General features: G+C 53.7%; 1 protein-coding gene and 1 pseudogene across 2 annotated transcripts; both read left to right on the top strand.

Moving 5' to 3' along the window:
• The first annotated feature begins 2,945 nt into the window (after positions 1-2,945).
• On the top strand, positions 2,946-8,356 carry LOC309830021 (keratin, type II cuticular Hb1). The gene is made up of 9 exons (XM_082666297.1): positions 2,946-3,395; positions 4,131-4,339; positions 5,139-5,199; positions 5,975-6,070; positions 6,295-6,459; positions 6,722-6,847; positions 7,101-7,321; positions 7,591-7,622; positions 7,870-8,356. Exons 1-9 carry the CDS (start codon positions 3,027-3,029, stop codon positions 8,067-8,069), a joined length of 1,479 nt encoding a protein of 492 aa, XP_082522423.1. The 5' UTR covers positions 2,946-3,026; the 3' UTR covers positions 8,070-8,356.
• Positions 8,357-10,288: 1,932 nt separating this feature from the next.
• LOC309829893 (keratin, type II microfibrillar, component 7C-like) lies at positions 10,289-16,258 on the top strand (annotated as a pseudogene). The gene is made up of 7 exons: positions 10,289-10,324; positions 12,883-12,978; positions 13,501-13,665; positions 13,883-13,981; positions 14,630-14,850; positions 15,612-15,770; positions 16,249-16,258. The product of its transcript is annotated as a keratin, type II microfibrillar, component 7C-like (transcript).
• Positions 16,259-16,315: the final 57 nt, after the last annotated feature.

Genomic DNA, 16,315 nt, shown 5'->3' with positions numbered 1-16,315 from the left:
GCGTGGCATTTTTATAGGGAGTTACACTGGTAGAAGAGGCAAAGCGTGTGTGAGCTGCACCCTGACTCACAGCGCTTCTCCTCAGGACACCCGGCCAGCTGGCTGGCTGGGAGCACCACGGCTGCCTTGTGGGCAGTGCCCAGAGTGGCGGATGAGGGCATAAAGGGCCTCAGAAGAGCTGGCCCAGCTCCCCAAACACATAAAGTATCAGGAATGACGCCCTCCTCTGGGAGGAGGAGTCCGTGCCCCCATGTCAGTCCTGTCACAAGCCCCACTCCTGAATGTTTTGCACGGACACACTATTCTCTTTGCCCACCAACCCCCCCACCTCCCTCCTGCCCTAAGCTGATCTGCCTGCCTTTGCCCCTAAGACACAGCAGCTATGGGGGCGGCGGGGAGGACGGGGAAGATTGCTAGCTGCGGCGTTTCACTTCTTTTTTTCCCTTCCATTTAATGCAAACCCCTGTACTTTATGGTATCATTTTTCTAGACCTGCTCTATTGGAATGGGGTGCTTCACGGGTACATAGAACACAGTATAACCTATATAGGTACTTACAATATACCAGAGGTAAACAAATAACTAAAAGTGCTGTTCTCCATCCCCTTCCTTCAGTTCGCAGCCACACGGTCCTGCAGATCTCCACCCCGCCCCCAGCCTCTCATTGCCCTGTGCCACATACATGCCCATTGGCCCTCCTGGTTGCAACCATTCCAGCCTCCTCTGACTCTGCCCACCTTCCTTAGACTGACTCTCCCCAATCCTATATCCACAGATATCCTCTCTCTAACAACTGCTCCACCCTCTTGAAAGTTTGCAGGGATTAGGAAATCCAGGGGTTGCCATAGCCTATAGGTGAGAAGGCATTGCATCTCCTGAGCTTCACTACTTAATAGATGGGAGACTGGAGCCTACCCGGCTCTTTGGTGGGGCTAATGGCAGACTCTGGGAGGGCTCACACCAAGGAGTACTTCCCAGAACTTCTGCTGTCAGTGTCCTTGTTCCCCCGGTGAGCCACAGCCACCCCCCACCTCTGCAGAAGGCCCTCCAACACTAGCAGTAGTTGTATCCTTTTGATGTGATTCGATTTGGGGTGGTCCGGGAAGATCCCACATGCCGCAGAGCAACTAAGCCCATGCGCCGCAACTACTGAGCCTGCACTCTAGAGCCAGCGAGCCACAACTACTGAGTCTGCGTGCCACAACTACTGAAGCCCCTGTGCCTAGAGCCCTTGCTCCGCAACAAAAGAAGCCACCGCAATGAGAAGCCTGAGCACCGCAACGAAGAGTAGCCTCCACCCGTCGCAACTAGAGAAAGCCCGCGCACAGCAACGAGGACCCAACACAGCCAAAAATAGATAAATAAATAAATATATATATATTTTTAAAAAACAGAAGCAATATTGTAACAAATTCAATAACGACTTTAAAAATGGTCCACATTAAAAAAATCTTTAAAAAAAAATAGATGGGAGACTTTGGTTGAGTTATTTAACCTCTCTGAGCCTCAGTTTCCTCATCTGCAAAATGGGGATAATGATACATACTTCATAGGGTTGATGTGAGAATTAGAGATCATTTATGGCATACAATGATGGTCACATAGTAGGCGGCCAATAAAAAGAAAGTAGGACCTATGTTGCCCTATGGAATTCTTTCTAATTGTAAAGGGGAAAATGTACTCAAGTGACCCGATTTAGCATCACCAGTAACAGGACAACCTGACATTTTGTGCTTCCTGGGGTGATACAGTAAGAGTTATAAAGCATCAGTTATGACGTATTCTGCCCAAAAATGTTTCAGTTAAACCCAGTCAAGCCTCCAGACCAGCACTATCTAATAGAAGCTGGTGTGATGGTGGAACTGTTCTGTAGCTGTGCTGTTCAATAAGGCAGCCAGTAGTCATGCGTGGCATGTAATTGAGGGACTAGATTTTGAATTTATTTAATTTCAACTAATTTAAATAACCACCTGTGTCTATTGGCTACCATACTGACCAGCCTAGCTCAAGAGTTAATTTTCAGTGTACAGAAAATACAAGAGATAGAGCGATAAGTTAAATCAAGAAAACCTATTTTTAAAAATTATTAGGGCAATTGGGAAATTTTAATATGGAATGGATAGTAAATGATTCTTTGGAATTATCGTTCTTTTTCTTGCATGTGAAAATGGTACTGTCCTTATTCTTAAGAAATGCATATGCCTAAGTATTTAAGGGCTCCGTGTTATGCTTTCTGTAATCGTCAAATAATTGGGCAAATGTGAAAGCAGATACGGCACAATGTTAACAACTCTTGAATCTGGGTACCTGGGTGGAACACATCAGGGTGTTTGTTACACAGGTACTATTCCTTCAACTTTTCTATATGTTTGAAAACTCTCATAATAAAAGTGGAAGAAGACATAAAACACAAATATTTAATAATCTGCTGGCTGCTGCCATGACAGGAAGTCAGGTGTATTTCAGCAGCCAACTGGACTTTCTGCAGATGGGGGAAATACAGCTTTATGTTATAGTAGGGCCTTGGCCACTACTGGGATGGAAACTTCTAGAAGTTATTCGTAAATATCGCAGTCTTTCCTGGGTCCCCCACTCACACCCTACACACATACAGTTTGCCTGCTTCTGCCCCATCTGGCTTCCCTTCTCCTCCCCTTTTCTTGGCCCCATTCTCCCCTCCCCTGCCCTGCCCTTCTCTCTCCAGTACTCTCAGATGTGTGCGTGCCCTGCTGTCGAGGCACTTTGAAGATGAAACATGCTGAGTTCCCCTACAGCCCAGGGGTTGGCATTCTTTACTCAGAGAAGGGTGCGGGCCTCTCCACTATTAAAGCACATTCTAGAGAGGCGTTGGACCCAGCTAGCCACCCAAGCCCATAAAGCACAAATTGCAAAACCCCATCTGCATAGCCAAGCACTTCCTACCCGAGCATAAATAGGACCCAGGCTCCTAGAGGAGGACATTAGAGTTCCCACAAGACTCCAGCTCTCCCATCCTGTACAACGCAAGCCAAACTTCCAGAAGCATCATGACCTACGGATCAGGATTCGGCGGCCGCGCCTTCAGCTGCTTCTCAGCCTGCGGTACCCGCCCCAGCCGCTGCAGCATCACGGCCGCCCCCTACCGCGGCATCTCCTGCTACCGCGGCCTCACCGGGGGCTTCGGCAGCCGCAGCCTCTGCGAGGGCTTCCGCACCGGCTCCTGCGGCCGCAGCTTCGGGTACCGCTCTGGCGGCGTGTGCGGCCCCAGCCCGCCCTGCATCACCACCGTGTCGGTCAACGAGAGGCTCCTCGCGCCCCTCAACCTGGAGATCGACCCCAACGTGCAGTGTGTGAAGCACGAGGAGAAGGAGCAGATCAAGTGTCTCAACAACAGGTTCGCTGCCTTCATCGACAAGGTGGGTGTCCTTGATCGCACCCTTCCTGAACCCTCCCTTCCTGGGCAGGCACTGAAGGGGTAGTCGGGGGGCAGGAGAGATGTGGCCCAGGTGAGCCCCGAGTCTGATGGAGGAGACGGACACATATCCAGGGCACAGAAAGATCAGAGAGATGAGTCTAGAGCAGGGGCTCCTGATGAGGCAATTGTTATTATACACAACCTCTGTCCAGACAGGCAGGGTCCCCACAGACAGACAAGGACAGGTTGGGAACCGCATGTCGGAGGAAGAAGGCCATACATGCAAACAAGACACAAGAAATGCACATAAGATATAGGAAGAGGACCACAGGTCAGCCTTGGGGTGGGTGTCCTTGATCACACCTTTCCTGACCCCACCCATGCTCAATTCAGGCTGGGCACTGATGGGGGAGTCAGAGGCAAAAAGACCTCTACTTGGCTCCTGACCACATGCCACCTAGGCTCAGCACATCAGGATAACTCAGTTCACCTGAGCAGGGACTGGTCGTTCCCAGCCCCTTGCTCTCACCCCTAACTTGGAAAATCCAAACATAAATCCCAATCCCAAAATCCAGAAGTTGCCTTGTCTTCCACAGCGCCCTGTGTAATCTCTGCTGAGCTCCTGGTTTGGGAGTTTACCTTAAAGCAATCAGTGCCCTCCCCCATCCCCACATGCCCCAAGTAGGCTTTGGGGCAGTGGGAGCCATCTGACCCGTCCTCCCACCCCAAATGGCAGGTGCGCTTCCTGGAGCAGCAGAACAAGCTGCTGGAGACCAAGTGGCAGTTCTACCAGAACCGCCAGTGCTGCGAGAGCAACCTGGAGCCCCTGTTCCAGGCCTACATCCAGACGCTGAGGAGGGAGGCCGAGTGCGTGGAGGCCGACAGCGGGAGGCTGGCCTCGGAGCTCAGCCACATGCAGGAGGTGCTGGAGGGCTACAAGCAGAAGTGAGTGCGGTCAGGGATGATGTTGGGCACAGGGATGGATTGAGTTAAAGCCTACTGGATGAGACTGGAGAAGACTTTCCGAGAAGGGCCAGTGCCCTTGCAGGGCAGGTGGGCGCTGGGCAGCAGGATCTTCACATCAGGCAGTCATCGATCAGATGCCTAAGAGTAGGGCCGTGATTCCCCAGGAGGTCTCTCTCTGCTCCTTCAGCCTTCACTTCCTGGAGCCTGATCACCCAGCAGCTGTGCCCTGCGGTCTGTGGGGAGGGGGCTTCTGCAGTCTCCCAAGCCATCTCCTCCCGGCCTCTCAGGCTCCCACCTGTAGCACCTGGACGTGATATGAGTCCCAGTGTCACTCAGGGCTGCCAGGTCCTGGGGCTGCTGGTGTCCCACCGTCTAGGGTGCGGAGTGCTGAGGGCCTCTGGGACTCATGGGCCCTCCCACAGCTGAGCTAGGATGGACACCCAGGAGAGCGGAGGCTGCAGTGCCCCACATGTGCTGCTGTCCACTCCTAGCATGGGGCTGGTGTTGAGTCCTTATTCTCCAGACAGGACCTCAGAGCAGCTTTGGGAACAGGGCTGTGAGGTCCCAGAAGAGTGGCCCCCTGGACCCCTCAATGCAAAGTGGAGAGAGAATCACAAACACATCCCAAATCCAACCACAGCGGACCCCAGCAGGGCTGCCAGGGGGCGGGCTGTGTTGGCAGGTCCCTAACATTGCCTCCTTCACTGGTATGAAGTGGAGGGGGTTCTGGGGAGACCTGCCCTGCCATGACCTCCCTTTCTGCCCTCTTCTGCCTCAGGTACGAGGCGGAAGTCGCTCTGAGAGTGACAGCGGAGAATGAGTTTGTGGCTCTGAAGAAGGTGAGTCACGTGGGATCGGGAAGCAGAGACACGAGGGATCTCAGAATGACAGACTCTTGCTGGGGAGACCCATGGTCTCAACCTCAGTGCGGGGTGCAGCGACCTTGCCAAGTCAGGATGGGAAATTCCCAGAGATTAGGTCATGAAAGGCCCATGTAGGGCTCTGAGAAGGGCACTACCCTTGGAGCATACACTAGCACCCTGCCCTGAAGCAGCGGGATGGCTGAGTTGAGCTCTGGATGTTCTGTGCTGCTCCAGAGGTGGTGGTCTGTGGCTGGGGTCCCATGGAGGCATGGCAGCTCCAGTCTCGCTGTTGAGGGACGGTGTCCTGTCTACTGCTGCAGGAAGTCTGATTAGGAAGAGGGGCACAGTCTCAGGATCTCGGGGAGGATGGAGCAGAGCCAGGAGAGGCCAGGTGGAGTCTTGGAGGACTGCTGGGGGACAGGGAAGTGTCAAGGTGGCTGAGTGAGGGAGCCAGTCTGGCAGGCTTCCTGGTACAGGGGAGGGTAAGAAGGAGAGCTGGGAGGTAAGAGGTCTCAGGTAGGAGGAGTGAAAGGCTGGTGACCCATCTCCAAGGCACGAGGCGTTTGTTCTTAGGAGGGGAGGAGGTTGTGAGGTGCCTCTGGGGAAGGGCAGAGGGTACGGAGATGGCATGGGAATAGTAGCACTGGGAATCCTTTCCCCCTCACCTCCATGTAATGGGTGAAGGGAGAGAGGAATGTGGGGTGGTGATCACCAGAGGTCCTCTGAACTCAAAGATTCCCCACCTTCCCAGGATGTGGACTGCGCCTACCTCTGCAAGTCAGACCTGGAGGCCAACTCAGAGGCCCTGATTCAGGAGATCGACTTCCTGCGGCGACTGTATGAGGAGGTGAGGGGCTGTGGTCCAGGCACAAAACCAGCAGCTGGCCTGGAAGAGAGGGCGTTGGTCTGGGATCAGAGTGGGACAGGGATTTGGGCAGGAGCTGCAGTCCGTGAGGCTGTCAGAGAGGGCGGGGGCTAGAGACCAAGGAGGGCTGAGAAGGTTGGGTACACACTGTGGTGAGGGAGGGGATGGTATAAACCACACGCATCCTCCCACCCCATCATCTGCAGGAGATCCGAGTTCTCCACACTCACATCTCAGACGCCTCGGTCATCATCAAGATGGACAACAGCCGGGACCTGAATATGGACAGCATTGTGGCCGAGATCAAGGCGAACTATGACGACATTGCCGGCCGCAGTCGGGCCGAGGCTGAGAGCTGGTACCGCAGCAACGTGAGTGTCTCAGGGCACCTGCCTCCTAGACACGGTGGGAGGGATGGGTGGTATATATTAACAAGGCTTCTTTTGCCTGGGGACTCTGATTCCTAGAGGTGGTGAAAGAAGTGCAGACCCCTCTCAGGTTATAGTAGCAGGACGTGGCTGCCACGTATGGTTGCACAGGCTGAGTACTGTACAATCTGCAAATCATCTGTGGTGTCCTGAGTGGGTGGGATGTCCCATCCTGAGTTTCATGAGCCTCTCTGCTTCCCTCCAGTGTGAGGAGATGAAGGCCACGGTGCTCCGGCATGGGGAGACCCTGCGCCGCACCAAGGAGGAGATCAACGAGCTGAACCGCGTGATCCAGAGGCTGACGGCCGAGGTCGAGAATGCCAAGTGCCAGGTAGGGGTCGTTTGAGGCCCACCCAGGGTCCCACAGGCAGTGTGTGCACCCAACTGGATCTCACCTTTCATTCTCCAGCCCATCTGCATGACCTGAGTCCCAGGTTGTGGTCACTTAAGGAAACCCAGGTGATGAAGAGGAGAGACCTGTTCCTGGGGTGATCCCAGCTGGCCAGGAGAGACTGGATGTGTCCAGGAAGTGGACACAGAGACCCAGGGACCATAACTCACCTTGTTCTCTTCTGGGCCTTTAGAACTCCAAGTTGGAGGCCACTGTGACCCAGGCGGAGCAGCAGGGTGAGGCAGCCCTTAATGATGCCCGCTGCAAGCTGGCCGGGCTGGAGGAGGCCCTGCAGAAGGCCAAGCGGGACATGGCCTGCCTGCTCAAGGAGTACCAGGAGGTGATGAACTCCAAGCTGGGCCTGGACATCGAGATCGCCACCTACAGGCGCCTGCTGGAGGGCGAGGAGCACAGGTGGGGCCCATCCCAGCCTGGCCCTGAGCTGCCCATTCCCACCCTTTCCACAAGCACCACCCTTGATCCTGGCCGAGCAATGGCCAGGGATCTGGGACAAACCTATCATTTATCACTTTGGGGTGGGGGGCGGTTTGTGAGGACTATTACTTTTGACCCTCTGCCCCCTCCTTCCTGACCACTTGTGAACCCCACCCCAGGAATTTGTAGAGCTCTGTCGGCAACTCTGGCTCAGTCGCTAATGTTGCTTTTTTCCTCTTCCCTCTCAGACTGTGTGAAGGCGTTGGGGCCGTGAATGTCTGTGAGTAACCTAGGCCCTGTGTGGATGAATTTACTCTCTTCCTGTAAGGGATGGAAGGAGGAGTTCCACTGGACCTAAATATAAGAGTGGGCTGGCATCACAGGAGGAGGGATTTGGGTTAGACAAGAAGCAAGGACCACTTCGTTGGGACTAGAGTTGTTAAGTAAAGATGCTTGGAGAGGTGCATCGTCGGGGATGCGGGAGACTTGGCCCCCCAGAATTTTGACTAAGCCTTTGGGGTTCGCAGGTGTCAGCAGCTCCCGGGGCGGGGTCGTCTGCGGGGACCTCTGCGTGTCCGGCTCCCGGCCGGTGACTGGCAGCGTCTGCAGCGTCCCCTGCAGCGGGAACCTGGCGGTGAGCACCGGCCTGTGTGGGCCCTACGGCCCCTGCAGCTCCGTCACGTCTTGCGGCGTGGGCTCCCGCGCCAGCAGCTGCCGCAAATGTTAAGCGCCCCAACTCAGGCCCGCGCCGGGCAACCCTTCCGCGCAGCCCGGCAGGGCCCGCCTTGCCTGGCCCCGCCCCGCCCACCTCTGGGCGGAGCAAGCCCTAGGCTACTTCGCTGGCTCTTTGAAAGGTCCCTCCCACTCCTAACGTCTCAAGCCTGTGTGTGATCCCCTCTTCCCGGGCTCTGCCGCCCACGCTGGGAAAGGCTACCCTAGAAAGAAGTCTCTTTGGCCATCACAGGAAGGGGACTCCGGGGCAGGGGGGACCAGGATTAGGACCTGGGCTGCTATGGGGCCAATAGCCAACGCTCCCACTCTGTCCCAGCATCACCCCTTCCTTCTCTGCCGTGTTCCTCTCCTTGATCTGTGTTTCCAATAAATCAATATAGCCAACGCTGGGCCTTGTCTGCACTTCTGCTATCTTCCTCAGGGGTCGAGGTTTGGGAGGGTCCCCAAAGTCACATGGAGCAGAAAAGCCCTAGATGTGGGGTCTCCACTAGTCTTTTGTCCCTGGGCTCACAGCACTCTCAGATTTTGCTAAGGATTGTGCTACGCCGCTCCACCCTGTAATTTTATCCATACCACCTTCACAGTATCTCTTGCAGAGCTCAGGGACCCGCAGTAGCCAGGGCAGGGTCCCACCCTGAGTTCGGTGGCACAGCTGGGGTTTGAACCCCGTGAGCATGTTTAGTGCTCATTTCACTAAACCACAGCTGCCTCCCAGAGAACGTATCTGTGCACATCTGTAAACCTATGGGTAGATGCACCAGTCACTCAAAGCTTAAGGAAACATCACTCCTGTTTGGTGGGGAAGACTCAAGCCTGAGTAACTTACAAGAATTCTTTAAGGGGTGAATACATGAAGATGACTTAAACTTTCAAAAAGCCTTTGACATGGCTGTCTTTTTTTAATGGAGTCCTTTTGGGGTTTGGAGACCTTCCATAGCTGATAAATTGCCTCAAAGCTAGAAAACAGCACGTGGCAAGAAGATGATGTGGTGTAGAGGTGAGCACACAGACCCTGGAGCCAAACTGCATGGGTCCAAAACTGAACTCTGTTCCTAGCGGAGTGACTTCGGGCCGTTTACCTACCCTCTCTGTGCCTCCGTTTCTATATGTCTAAAGTGAAAATGAGAAAAAGAGCATTTTTCTTTTACCTCCTAGGGTTGTTGGGAGGATTAAGGAATTTCGTATACATAAAATACTTAGTGCCTGCCACGAAATAATCACAATATTCATTTATCATCAGTAGTATTCTTTTGCAGAATACAAAGTAGAAATCCCTCCTGGGATCAGGGCCATGGGCAGCCTCTCATTACACTTATATGATCAGAGATTGCAAGCACAGAAAGAAAACCCCACGTCTTCCAGGCCATCAAGCTCCTTCACGCAGGAAACCATCCCCGCCACACTGATGAAGATATTACAAGTGCTGGTGGGAGTGGAGCGATGGCCCCTCAGCTTCACTATAGGCCAAGGCAAGTCCCTGAACATACATCTGTACAGCAGAGTGAATCTCTAAACTTCCAGTGCCGGGCCCAGGAAACTATAGCAGAAATGGAAGTGCCCATCCCCACCTCTAAGTGTGATAGAAATAAATTGATAATATTGAGAGATCAGAAGTGAGCGGTGTGAAAAGACACTGGCTCTTTTAAAAGATAGGATTAACTCCAGGTCTCCTGGCAACCAATGTGTCCCCTCCACCCTCCAATGGAATTCTGAGGACAGAGCCCTCAGAGAGTTCCAGAACATGCAACTGTTCTAACCAGCCCTCTGTGCTGTGACACCACACAGCTCAGAAGCAGGCCTTGTCTGGAGTCCAGACCGTGTGAAGACCTAGTTGTCCTAAATAGTCAATGCCCTTCCACCATCACCACCCAGCTGCCCCCACTCCCACCCCTCACCTGGCTCTTGGTGCTGTTCACCTCCACTGTCGGCCACTGGATGGCCTAGTTAAGCCTGTTCAGCTCCTCCTTGCTGTGGCGCAAGCTCTGCCTGTGTTTCTGCACCGTTATCTTTATCTCCTCACATTGTGGAGTCGGGGCAGCCAAGCATGGGAGAGGATCAGGGAGATGAGGAGAGCAGCAAGGGTACTCGACTGAGGCCAGGAAGACCGAGCATTTAACTCCTCTGGGCCTCCATCTCTCCATCTGTAAGATGGGGATGATCATCTTTCCTAACCCCAAAGGTTGCTGAGAGAATGAAATGCACTTGGCTGGCACAATGGTGGGTGAGCCACCAGGCCTGGAGATGCCAAAGGTAGCGTGAACTCAGCCACAAAGGGCAACAACGCAGGGCGGCAGTCTGTTGAGTCTTTGAACTGAGATCACACAGGGTTGATCCCAGGAATAAGGGTAGTTAACTCTAGGAGATCAATTATCTTCCTTCGCTACATAGGATCATCGAAATGAATACAAAAGGCATTTAATAAAACTCAACAATAATTTCTAATTCTAAAAATACTTTTTAAAGGCTAAGAATATGAGGAAACTTCCCTAACTTGATGAAGGCTATTAATCAGTGACAGGAGATCCAGATTCCAGCTCCTTCCCCAAACCCAAGGCCACTCTGGGACAACACTACGGGACTACAAGGGACAAAATCAGTGGGCCTTTTCCCTTCCTGCATCCTGTCTGCACACGCCAACACACAACCAGCCGGGCACAGGGACCGACGCTTTCACGATGCCTCCACCACCTCACTGGGGCTCATGACCACCTGTAAAGTAGGCCACGTAGATGTTACTCTCTCCATTACCTTTCCTTGGCAAAAGCTGCTGCTCATCCACTGTGCAAGGCAGAGGGACCCAGAGGGACGTGAGTGACCCTGCCGGTCAATGGCTAAGCCAGGCTTCATCTTAAGTCCATGCATGTTGCTCTATACCCTGAGGGACAGATAAAGTCACACACACCCTTCAACCCAGAGAATAGGAACTGTTCACGCCAGCCCACTGCAAATTTCCTTCCAAGGCAGATGGGGTGGGGGGGGAATGGATATAAAGAGACCGCAAAACTCCATCTCCCACCAATCTCTGCCCTATTCCTACTGCCTACACTTTCCTGCTCTCATTCCCAAAAGACAAAGACACAGCAGACAAGCTTGTGCCTGGCTGGGTCCAACAGATCTGGAGTCCAAGACGTCTCATCCTGTGTGAGCTAATGAGCCGTGTGGACAAGTCTCACCATGATGAACAGAGCTGTCACCTCCTCCAAGCCTTCCCTGGGCACCGAACCTCAGCTCTAGCCCAAAGAGCTTCCAGAATGCTCACCTCTCCTTCCTGGGGGCTTTGTGAGCTCATCTTGTTACAACTGCAGAGTTCTGACGGGGGTGTGGAAGCAGCCATCCTGTGAACCCAGATGGGAACGTGGTGGTCTCTGGGCTGGAAAGGGACTTGAAGGAAAGGGGTGGAGGGGGAGGGGGAGGGGGAAGGAAAGGTGCTTCAAGTGGGGGAAACGTGTGGAGCTGAGGACTTCAGGCTTATGGAGTGGGCGATGGGAGCCACAGAAGGTGCTTGAGCAGGCCAGCAGCATGGTGTATGATGCAATTTGGAAGGCCTGTCTGGCAGCAGCGTGGAAGACAGATAGGAGGCAGAGAGACTGAGGCTGGGGATTCCATTTCCACGACTAGGTAAGAAATCTGGGGTAAGACAAGACTCTAAACTGAAGGAGTAACAGGGATCAGAGAACACAAGTTGATCGGCATTTTCTTTTGTTTTATAAATTTCTCATACGTGCAAGAGTATATACAACATACGTTTAATGATTTAAATAGCAACAGTAATAAAAACAAATCCTTGCGTACCCAGCAGTACCTTCAGAGCCCCCTGTGGGACCCTTCCTGAGCACAGCATCCTCCCCCTCTGACCCCATCCAATCTCCAAGGTAACCACTATCTTGGGTTTTCGTGTTAAGCACTCCTTTGATTTTCTTTATTGTTGCATCATATGAGTATGAATCCCTAAGCAATTGTTTAGTTTTGCCTGCCTTTAAGCTTTCTATAAATAGAATTACATGTTCGCTCCTCTGACTTGCTTTTCCCCCCTCAACATTCTATTTGTGAGATCCACCCATTTTGATGCCTGTAGCTTTCTTTATTTTTCAGTGCTGTAGAGCATTCCAGTGTATAATTATTCTCCATTCTCCTAGGGGTATACATACGTGTGCTTTTTTTTTTTTGGTTATAATAAACAATGCTGCCCCGAACTTTGGGGTACATATTTGCTGGTGTACTTTGGCAAGAGGTTCTTCAGGGTACTGGCTGTCAAACTTTTTTTTATAACCACAACTCAAAATAAGGAATATATTTTATAGGGCTTCCCTGGTGGCACAGTGGTTGAGAGTCCGCCTGCCGATGCAGGGGACACGGGTTCGTGCCCCGGTCCGGGAAGATCCCACATGCCGCGGAGCGGCTGGGCCTGTGAGCCATGGCCGCTGAGCCTGCGCGTCCGGAGCCTGTGCTCTGCAACGGGAAAGGCCACAACAGTGAGAGGCCCGCATACCGCAAAAAAAAAAAAAAAACAGCCATTTACACCAGATCCTAAGTTTCACAATAGTGCAAGCTGTGCATTCTAGAGCGATCATCCTAGTGGGTACCAGAGGAGATGCCTGGAAACCTCAGGACCCCCTCCCTTACCCAGACCTGCTTCTGACCCCTTGAACTGAGTAAAGGACTTCATCAATACCATGACACCAGGCACTGGAATGAACAGCTAAAGAGGGCCCAGGGAGTGTGCCCAGCCTGATGGGGTGCCCCTCCCTGGTGGGGAGAGCTCTGTGCTGTCTCCCCAGTGAGACTCCTGTGCCACCCTCTCCCTTTAGGTTGTGGACTGCGGCTACCTGCAAAAGTCAGACCTAGAGGCCAATGCGGAGGCCCTGACCCAGGAGATCAACTTCCTGCAGCAGCTGTTTAAAGAGGTGAGGGGCCACAGAGCAGTGGGGCAGCAAGGAGGATGGTATTTGGACATTGGAAAGGACTTTCCACCACTTGGCTTCTGAAACCCCTGGTGAGGGGAGCACAGGGCAGAGTCGAGGGACCCGAGGCAGATTTACTGTCAGAAGATGAAAAAGTATAGCTTCTTGTCTTATCTACCAAACCCAAACAAGCTGTTGCCCTGGCTACTGTGGTGATAATTATCACAAATTGTATATTCACACATCAGGCACAAATTGTAAGTTGCTGCCTGATTTCAGAGGCCCTGACTGAAATCAGGCAGTAAGCCTCCGAGCTGGGCTCCTCTCAGCCTTGGGACGTTGGTCCTGAGGAGCACTGAGAGGTTCCAGGGTCGAAGGGGAGATGTCACCTTTGTACTGGGGCTTCAGACAGTGAGGCTGTGGAAGAAGCAAGGGCAGGGGACAGGGAAGCACCATGAGAAAGAAGGCTTCGGGGAGTGGGACTATGGTCCAGGAAGCTCTTACCACTCCCCCACTTCCCCGCAGGAGCTCCAGGTCCTCCACGCCCACATCTCAGGCACCTCAGCCATCGTCAAGATGGACAACAGCCGGGACCTGAACATGGACTGCATTGTCGCCGAGATCAAGGCTCAGTAGGATGACATGGCCAGCCGCAGCCGGGCCGAGGCTGAGTCCTGGTACCGCAGCAAGGTGAGTGGTCCAGTGCCCCCTTCCCAGAACAGGGATGCTAAAAGCTGAAAGTATTAGCAGGAGGGATGCTAAAAGGGCTTTGGCCTTTGTCTAGGTGGGATGGGTAAGGGAAGGGCAGGCAGCTCTCAGGATGGGGTGGCCGATGTGCAAACCGTGGGGCTCAATGTGATGGCATATCCTGTGTCCCATGAGCATCTGTGCTTTCCCCCAATGCGAGGAGATCAAGGCCACGGTGATCCAGCCTGGGGAGACCCTGTGCCGCACCAAGGAGGAGATCAACGAGCAGGGAGATTTAAGTCAGACACCTTGCCAAAGTGTGGGGGAAGAAGCAACGTCAAACTTCAGGCAAGTCTTCTCCACGGAGAACGCTCTCCGTCCCCGCTGAATGGGGGGACGCAGGGGAGGGGCTATGGAGGGGAACGGAATGACCAGGGCTCTCATGGTCCCAGGGGCAGAATGGGGCAGAGGAAATAGCACCAGTCTGAGAGGCAGGAAACCTGGGCTCTCCAACCAGCCCTGCCACTAGCTCACCATGTGATTTGGGGGAAGCCATTTCACCTCTCTGGCCCATTGCTCTAGATCACTGACCACACACTTAGATGTCCCCAGAGGTTAGTAAGTGAGTGAAGCAGCCTGTACCGAAGGCACTAGGGTGTGGTGAACTGGAAAACAAAACAAACGGGCAGAGCTGATCAGATCCAACTGAGGCAGGCCCTACAGAAATGCAGGTACAGTGTGGCCGGATCCTCTGGTTTTTCAAGAGAAGCCAGGAATTTGGATTTTTACATTAAATTTCAAAAATTAAGGACACTGCCAACATTCCCCAAGAGCACTAATTTGCAACCCCTGACCTAACAAACGAGTAAGGCCCCTTCTTCCTCTGATAGTCAATGGTCAGTGGATACCTGGTCTCTGACCCTAAATCCAGAAGAAGGAGCCTTAATAACCCTCCCCTGTCCCCCAGAACTCCAAGCTGGAGGCTGCCATGCCCGAGGCGGAGCAGCAGGGCGAGGCGGCCCTTAATGATGCCTGCTGCAAGCTGGCCGGGCTGGAGGAGGCCCTGCAGAAGGCCGAGCGGGACATGGCCTGCCTGCTCAAGGAGTACCAGGAGGTGATGAACTCCAAACTGGGCCTGGACATCGAGATCGCCACCTACAGGCGCCTGCTGGAGGGCGAGGGGCAGGGGTGAGGACCACATCTGTGGGGATGGTGTCTCTTCATCCTCCAAGCTGTGCTTAGAGCTAGGAGCATGTTTGCATATTATTTGCATCTAATTTTCATCATGATTACTTGGAGGAGGGAATTTGCAAGTTCTGCTCCCCCCAACTAATTTTTGACTCTTTTCTCTCCCCACAAGGTTGTTTAAGGGCATTGGTGCTGTAAATGTCTGTAAGTTATCTATACTGTGGGTTCTGAAATAAGAGCTTGGGGCTCCTGGTGGTCCGTCTTTTTCTTAAAGGGCCAAATAGTAAATATTTTAGGCTTGCGGGTCGCGCAGTCTCTGCTCAACTGCTTAGCTTGTTGTAATGTGAAAGCAGACACAGCCATAGCAATACTTCAGGAATAGGTGTGGCTGGCTTCCAATAAAGTTTTATTTACAAAGACAGGAGGCGGGGGCCGGGGGGTGGGGACGGGGGGCACAGTTTAAGACCCTGAAAGGAAGGAGGGGGATGTGGCAGTGAATGATTATGATAACTTAAATAGCTATTTCAGCCTATAGGGAGGGCCTGGGCTGACAGTTTATCGGGGATGCTTGAGGTTAGACTACTGGAAGAAGTGCCCAGGTGTGAGGTTGTTTGAGGGGGAAGGGGGAATAGAAATAGAGGGAAGGAGCTCTGAGGAAGAGAAGAGGGGGTGGGGGGACTCTGGCCCTTAGGCAGGAGCCGCTGGTGACGACCTTGCGAGGCGACTCAGCCCCGTTCTCTCCCTTCCCCGGCCCCCCGCAGGTGTCAGCAGCTCCCGGGGCGGGGTCGTCTGCAGGGACCTCTGTGTGTCCGGCTCCCGGCCGGCGACGGGCAGCGTCTGCAGCGCCCGCTGCAGCGGGAACCTGGGGGTGAGCACCGGTGTGCTCGCCCTGCGGCCAAAGCGGTGGCGGCAGCCACCTGGTGTGGTTTGCTTGGCGGCTTCTGCTTCGTAAATACACCGCTCTGCGAGCCAGCCGTCCCTGCCTCCGGCGGCGGGTCCCAGAGCTCGGAGAGCCCCTGGGCTTGCGGTGGAAGGGCTGCAGGAACCAGCCGGCCTGACCTGCCCAATTGCTGCCTCCTCCTGCATCTCTCTCCCCGCTTGTTTCTTCACTTCCTCCAGGGAGGGAGGGCTCCTCGCCCCCGCAGCTCTGGCAGCTCCCCTCCATCCCCAAGAGTCTGAATGACTGGTTTCCCCCAGCCCTGGGCAAAGAGTCAACCCTGACTGTAGCTGCTCTGGAGGCTTGGACGCCTGTGGCTTCTAACAGACAGATTGGTCCCAGGGCCCCTCCAGTGTGGACCTGCTGCTGCTTCCCCTGCCTCCTAAACCCTCCCACAGTGACTGAGGTTGCGTCTCCCAGGGCACAATTTTATGCCCCGCCTGACTCCCTCTCTCTCCCAGGAAGGACTGATTTGCCAGTTGGTTGGTCCACCCCAAACCCAGGCCTAGGGCAGCTAAACGTGTGGTC

Source organism: Grampus griseus, assembly GCF_964374135.1.
Source record: "Grampus griseus genome assembly, chromosome: 11".
In the NCBI taxonomy this organism is placed as follows: Eukaryota; Metazoa; Chordata; class Mammalia; order Artiodactyla; family Delphinidae; genus Grampus; species Grampus griseus.
The sequence above is the reverse complement of the archived record's forward strand: the minus strand, read 5'-3'. Positions and strand labels throughout refer to the sequence as shown.